Genomic DNA, 7,382 nt, shown 5'->3' with positions numbered 1-7,382 from the left:
AAATGGCAGGAATAAAAATTAACTTCAATAATTGTCGATTGAATGAGAATTGTTGCGTAGGTTTATTGCACCAAGAATGTTACCCTTCATATGAGATATGTTTACAAAGCTGTCATTAATATTTTCTTTAAATAAGATGATAATTAATTATCATGATTCAAATAAAATGATGTAACAAAAATCAATTAGAAAAAATATTATATTGATTTAATTTATACCATGTTTACAAATTATCAAAAATTATCATTTATATTTTTTTTAAATAAATATTTAGAAATTTTACAAAATATTGATTAATTTTTATATGTACAAATTTTTTACATAATTGATTACTAAAATAAAAATTGTGATACTAAAGAATTTTAAATGTTAATAATATTAAAAATAATAATTTATAATTAAATATTTATTTTACTAAAGTATTTAAGTGAATGTATTATAAGTTAAGATATAAATAACCATAATAATCTTATTTTGACATTTTATTATATATTTGAATTAAAATTTTAATTTTAAGGCTCATGTGTTAAATTACTTTACTAATTAATAACTCAATATTTGTATTCATTCAAGAAAATGTCTAACGTATTTGTTTTTTGAAAAACACGACTCCGGTTTTAGTTGGGTTAATTTTACACCAATTGCATTCTATTCTATTATAATTTTAATTTAAGATAATGGGTTAATTAATTCATAGTTAGTATAAATAATTTTAATTAACAAATTTTTAAATTAATATAAGAGGTATGTATATTCGGTAAAAAAATGATAAACTCAACGAAAAAACAGAAAAAACGAGACCACGAAACGATGTGACATGCCATGTGGGTAGGAGAGAGTTTAAAAATGTCCCCAAACGCTCATTTAGGATCCCGAAACACAAGTGAATAGGAGGGAGAAAATTAAAAATACCTTTTTCGTTGAATTAATCGTTCCTCGTTTGGTAAACTATATTAGATACTGACGCGATTCTCAAATATAAAATAATCTTATATATATATATTCTATATATAATACATTTGCGCCTCTTAATTTATAAACTTGAATAAACAGTGGTTATAACAAATATATTCAGAGGAGCTCATAGGAGTGGCTGCAGCAGAACAGTTCTCCATCCCGAACTTCTTTAGCAACTCTTTGGTATACTTGACCTGATTGATGAAGGTTCCTTTTTCTAACTGACAAACTTGGAGACCGAGAAAGAAAGTTAATTGTCCCATCATGCTCATTACAAATCTATCATGCATCAGCTTTGCAAAATTTTCACACAATTTGGGATTAGTTGATCAAAATATAATATCATCTACATATATTTGACCAAACAGAATGTGAGAATCTTTAGTGAATCTAAACAATGTTTTATCCACAGTTCCAATAACAAAGTCATGATCAAATAGAAATTCAGTCAAAGTGTCAAACCAAGCTCTAGGAGCTTGTTTCAGACCATATAAAGCTTTATCAAGTTTAAAAAACATGTTTTGGTAAAGTGTGATCAACAAAACCAGGAGGTTGCTCAACATAGACATCTTCATTTAATTTACCATTTAATAATGCACTCTTCACATCCATTTGAAAAACTTTAAAATTTTTAAATGATGCATAAGCCAGGAAGATTATAATTGCCTCAAGTCTTGCTACAGGTGCAAAAGACTCATCAAAGTCGATACATTCCTCTTGTCTGTATCCTTGCGCAACTAAACGAGCTTTGTTTTAATAACTAAGCCATCTTCACTAAGCTTATTTCTAAATAACCATCTTGTTCCTATGACTGACTGATCAGTTTGTATAAGAGTTAGATGTCACACTTTATTCCTCACAAATTGGTTTAACTCCTCCTACATAGCATTGATCCAATCTAGATCAACCACTGCTTCACCAATTTTCTTAGGTTCAATCTGAGAAATAAAGGCAGAATTGGCCATTTCATCCACCAATTGTCATCTTGTCCTTCGAGGAGAAAAAAGATTTCCGATGATTAATTCTGGTGGATGATTCTTGTTCCATCTGAAGTTGGATCCAAAGGGATTGGTTGTCTGAACAGATGACACCGCGACGTCAGAACTCTCAACAGGTTGTTGAATAGGAGTTTGTACGTCTATTTTAATTTCAACCGGATCAGCCACAAGATCAGACAACGACAACTGTTTGTCAAGAGCTTCTTTCTCACTAACAGAATCAAGACTCGTCGCTTCTAGTCTGTCAGCAAGGTCAATGGGATCGATGGAGTTACTCTCACCAGGCTCATCAAAGACAACATAAAGATATTCCTCAACAGTTTGAGTTCTGTTGTTAAATACTCTATAAGCCTTGCTTACTGGGAATATCCCAACATGAATCCCTCGTCTGCTTTAGCATCAAAAACGGTCAAATAAACTTTTCCATTGTTATGAATAAAACATTTACACCTGAATACTTTAAAGAAAGAAACTGTGGGAATTCTCCCGTAATACAGTTCATAGGGAGTTTTATCAACACGTTTGTTAATTATTGATCGATTTTGTTTGTAACAAGCAGTGTTTATGGCTTCTGCTCAGAACCTTTGAGGTACGTCTGATTCATCTAGCATGGATCTCCCAGCTTCCTTCAGAGTCCTCACTCTTCTCTCAGCAATGCTATTCTGCTGTGGAGTTCTGACATTAGACAAATCGTGCCTAATCCCAAACTCCTCGAGATAAGAGGAAAAGAATATGTTTGTGAACTAAGTTCCCTGGTCACTTTTAATACAAAGAATGTTCAAAGATTTATAATTCTGAATTCTTTTAAATATTCTAATCAAGTTTTCAGCAGTTTTATCCTTGAAAAATCGTGAAAATCATCAATAAAAATTAGGGCAAATCTCATTCCTCCTAAGCTTTTTACAGGAATTGGACCAAACAGATCCATGTGTAACAATTCTAAGCAACACTGGAGTGAGATTTCCCTTTACTTTTGAACGATGATCTGTCCTGTTTGCTTAACTAGCAAGCAAGACAGACCTTGTCCCTAGCAAACTGTAATTTAGGTAATCCAATAACTAAATTGTTTGAACAAATGTTGTTAATGGTTTTGAATGTCAAATGGTTCAGCCTTTTATGTCATAACCATTTCTGGTCATTCTTGGCAATCATGCATGTTAGGATCTAGGTCACGGCTGGGGAACCGGAGTCTGGCCGGTTAGCGCCTTCACTCAACGGTTGGTGTTTAATCCGGTTAGAGATTAACACCGGGTTTCAATATTACACAAACTATCACAAACCCTTGAACCGAGTTCAAGTGCGGAAGTGGTTTGTTTCCGGTTGAAGCAGCATACACACAAGATAAGTAGAACCGGATTTGGATAAAGTTGGTTTGGAGTTGGGTGGGTCGGTTTTGGGACTCAGTAAGTCGGTTTAGGTAGAATCGGTTAGAATGTAAGACCGACAGAAAGTATATAACAAGACAGGTTTTTTATGGGTGTTCGGAGATAAACTCCTACGTCACCCCTTCCTCTCGAAACCACGAGAAGGATATTCACTAAGGAATACACAAACACAATCCGATCGAGACTTATTTTCTGCTCGATAAACACTCGTACAATTCTCACCGAAATTGTAATCTCACTTTAAATACACGCTTAAACTCTTTTAATGTAGAGAGATAAGGATCATTTATAACTTAGGTTGGTGGAGCTCTTTAATGGTCTCTCTTGTAGCTTATATAATTAGTAACTATGTTTATTCCTCTTCAGCTCCTTATTTTATAGGTGAAATGTGTCAACGGTCATATTTCATCTCCTTGAATCTGATTGGTTGAGCAGAGGTTCAGTGATTCAGACCTGGCAGTTTATGCTTCCAGTGTATAGGTCAAACCAACTAGGTTTGTCTTTTACTTAATATGGCAACTGTCGGTTGGACAGTTGCCTGCGCCTGGAGGATTGCGCCTCTGATTTGTCCCGGAGTGGAAAGATCTTGTCGGACGGTCTTCTGTAGCCTGCAGATTGTCCTCAGACTTGTATGAATATGGCAATACTAAGGTCTGTCCCTTTGGTATCATCTTCAACAAATACTCAAAGTATCGGTTTGCACCGATAGGTTGTTTAGGTTAACCGGATGATTTCCGGTTTTTCATAGCTTTAGGTTAACCAAATGTCCAACGATTTTTGCCTTCTTATCTGACCGGTTTTGTCTTCTTGATCGGATAGGTTCTTGGCCGGTTGTATTGCTTGACCGGTTAAATTACTTAACTAGTTGAATTCTTTAACCGTTCCTACATAGGAAGTTTGTTTTTGTTAAGTTTTATTTAACCGATCTAATTTTATCTAACAATTTCTCCCTTTTTGATTATTTTACTTAAAATAATCAAAACCATGTAAGGATTGAAATGTAGGCCGGTTGTTTTAAAAGTTTATTTGGCCGGATTTTTGGAACATGACTTAGAAAAATTTTCCTAAAATTTTTTCGAAAAATTCTCAAATTTTATAATTTTTATCTTTATCAATTTCTCTCTTTTTGATTATTTTACTTAAAACATTCTAAACCATGTAAGGAAAGATGATGTAGGCCGGTTTCCAAAAATACTTGATATATATATAAAACTATACGAAGGTAGACATAAGTAATATAAATAAAGAAAGCCCCTATTTCTTCTTCTTGGGCGGCAAGTATTTTTCCAGCATTTCATCAGTTGCCTTTCCCTTGACCGTTGGAACAGGCCTGGAGAAGGATCCTTGACCGCCTGAAGTACCGGTGAAAGGGGAGCCGGTGGAGCAAACGATCTAATTGGAATTACGTCAAGACCTCGCGGTCTTTTGTTTAGCGGTACGATTTCTTCCTCGAGATCGTCATCTTCTTGCGAAACCGCTTCAGTAACATTGTCCAATAACTTTGAAATTGCCGCCCTCTTGGTAGAAGCCTTTCTTTTTCTTGTAACCGGACCAGATGGGGAAGCAACCGCTTTGGACTTCTTGTGAGCCTCGGCGAACTCATTGTATGTTAATTGTTGGCCGATTAGTCGAGCCGCATCTTCATTTTGCTGAACCGCTATGGCCGGTGCAATGTTTTTTAATGTTTGCATATGTCCGGCCAGGTTCGCATCTGCCTCCTCCGTTTCCTTTTGAAGTCGGGTTTGCTCGTCAAGGGCATCTTGAATCTTCTGGGCCGCGAGCTCATTTGCCTCCTCAAGTGCTTTGTCGGCTGCCAGCTTTGCCGCTATCATCTCCGCCAGCTGTTCGGTGACCGCCTTTAGATCGGCCTCGGTCTTGGCATGCTTCTCTTCAAGCATTGTCACTCTCTCAAGTGTAGAACCGGCCTGGACACCGGATTGAGCCAGATCCCCATCAATTTTTTTCAGCCTTTGATCGGTTGTTAATTGATTTAGTTCTGCCATACCGACCTTTTGGCTGGTAAGAGCGAGGTCGGTCTCCAGCTTCTTAGTTGCGGCCACCAATACCTTAGTTCTGTCAGTTGTGTCACTGTACAAAAGGTCGGTCTTGTCGTATTTGTCCTCAACGGACGTGATCCGTCCGACCGCGGTTTCTAGCTCTTTATTTGTAGACTCAATCATTTCGATGGATTTAGTCGCGGTTTCTTTTATCTTCTTTTGCCACGACAGAATGGCGGCATTGACAAATTCCTCGATTAGATCCTTTACTCTATGTTCTGTTATCGTCGGTACCGATTCATTGTCGGTTTGAAGAGATATGTGTTGATTAGTGGGCGGTGTACCCGTTCCGAGTTCGGTGTTGTTGATTTCCTGTTCCGGTGGAGGAGAGATATGCTCGTCTTCGGCCGGATTCGGACCGCCTTCATCCTCAGGTTGAAATCTGGAGAAGACTGACGCCTCTTGGTGTTCGGGTTCAGCTTCCAACCGTGCCAGCTCCTCGGTCAGTTCCTGTTCTTTGACCGCTAGCATGTCCAACACCAAGAGCTCAAATTGAGAGTCCGATGTCCCTAGGATATGCTTTCTTTGAAGAAGTTGGATGTGTTCGGTGAGCCCCAGTAACCGTGCATGCGGTTCGACCATCCTACTTCGTCGAAGAGCGGTCAAGGTGCTCTGAGCCTTTGTGAGGTTGATGACTTTCGCTTCCATCTCAACCAGCTTTTCGAATTTCCGGTTAGTAGGATGTTCTGGTAGCATGTTTTTGTAGAAAATTTCCTGCCGGTTCAGGGCCCATTTAAAGTAGACGTCACTTGCAGCGTGAGCCTGCTCGTCAATTTCTTTCATGATTTGGTTGACGAGATCCTCGCCCATTTGCTGAATGTGTTCATCTGCGGTTTCATTTTCTTCCTGTTGTCTACCCGAACCGGCATCAACATTATCAGTTCTGGCCGATTGTTCTTCGACCATTGGTTCTTTCCCTTTGCCAGTCCGATCCTCTCCGGTGTGGTGTGAAGCGGTTCGGCCAGAGCTGGATGATGAATTTTCTGTGTTAATAATGTCGGACTGTGGATTAGTCGATCCGGTTGGTTGCTTATCCGCCTTGCTTCCGGATTTTTCTTTAGCCGGAGCCTTCTTCTTTTTAGCTGTTGTCTTTCTTCGGCCGCTTGTATTGCCGGAGACCTTTGTTTTTCCTTCTTCTCCTCCGGTCTGATAAATTGATACGATTTTACGATTTTGCTGGGGGTGAGGAAAACACCAGGGCCGGTGTCAGCGTTGAAATGACGCATCAGTTTGCCGAGTGGGACGGCGTATCCCCATGACCGTTTGGATGTTGGATCCACCATCTCACATAAGTTGGAGAAAATTACCTTCGCCCAGTTAATTTTAGTGTCGTTGACTAAACCGGCAATCATATCAATCTTCATTCGGGTGAGGCTATCATAGTTGCCTCCCCGTGCCTGAACCGACTTAGTTAAAATTTCACATAGCGGTCTGAGTTCCGGCTTGAGTGAGGTTTTCTTACCGGATATTGCTATTGGCATCTCAGTATCCGAAACATCCCGGCAAACCGCTTGGAATGCAACCTCATTTATATACACTGAGAAGTCGCTCCCCTCGGTTGGCAGATGGAGGACCTCAGCAACCGACTCCATGGTAAGTTTGAACGGTTTACCGCCTACTGTTGCGGTTATCGTCCCTTCGCTGAGAACGGCGGTTTGAAAGAACTCGGTAATCGCTTCTTGATATAAAACGAACGGTCCGTTCAAGAAATGTTCAAGACCGGACTCAGAGATTTGGGTTCACACCCGTTTAGCTTCCGCCGATCCATTTGCTCGAACTTTATCGAAGTCGACCTGAACGATGTGAGTGAAGAGCACAGATTCACGACCCATTGTAGGTTGAAGAAAACGAGAGATCAAAGGATTGAGAGGTTTGAGAGATTTGAAAGCTAGAGAGAGAAAGTCGTTTCGCGTGAGAATGAAATAAAATGGCTAAGGACCATATTTATAGTCGGGGTTGGAATTTCAACGGCCGCGAACTGTCGT

General features: G+C 38.9%; 1 protein-coding gene across 1 annotated transcript; it reads right to left on the bottom strand.

Moving 5' to 3' along the window:
• Positions 1-1,937: 1,937 nt before the first annotated feature.
• LOC124917295 lies at positions 1,938-6,989 on the bottom strand. Its single transcript, XM_047457754.1, has 3 exons — positions 6,705-6,989; positions 4,646-6,543; positions 1,938-2,283 (listed from the first exon to the last, which is right to left on the bottom strand). The coding sequence occupies exons 1-3, from the start codon at positions 6,987-6,989 to the stop codon at positions 1,938-1,940; spliced, it is 2,529 nt and encodes an 842-aa protein (XP_047313710.1).
• Between the last annotated feature and the right edge of the window lie 393 nt (positions 6,990-7,382).

The sequence above is a fragment of the Impatiens glandulifera genome, unplaced genomic scaffold, assembly GCF_907164915.1.
Source record: "Impatiens glandulifera unplaced genomic scaffold, dImpGla2.1, whole genome shotgun sequence".
Taxonomy (NCBI): Eukaryota; Viridiplantae; Streptophyta; class Magnoliopsida; order Ericales; family Balsaminaceae; genus Impatiens; species Impatiens glandulifera.
Note: the sequence above shows the minus strand (reverse complement) of the source record. Positions and strands in the feature narration are given on the sequence as shown.

Bases quoted from the DNA above. Each gene is read 5' to 3' on its own strand.
- LOC124917295 (XM_047457754.1), bottom strand. From the start codon at position 6,989: ATGGAGTCGGTTGCTGAGGTCCTCCATCTGCCAACCGAGGGGAGCGAC. The intron at 6,544-6,704 runs GTAATTTTCTCC...TCAATTTATCAG, and splicing joins CTAAAATTAACTGGGCGAAG to ACCGGAGGAGAAGAAGGAAA. The intron at 2,284-4,645 runs GCAACTGATGAA...ATTTAACAACAG, and splicing joins TTCCAACGGTCAAGGGAAAG to AACTCAAACTGTTGAGGAAT.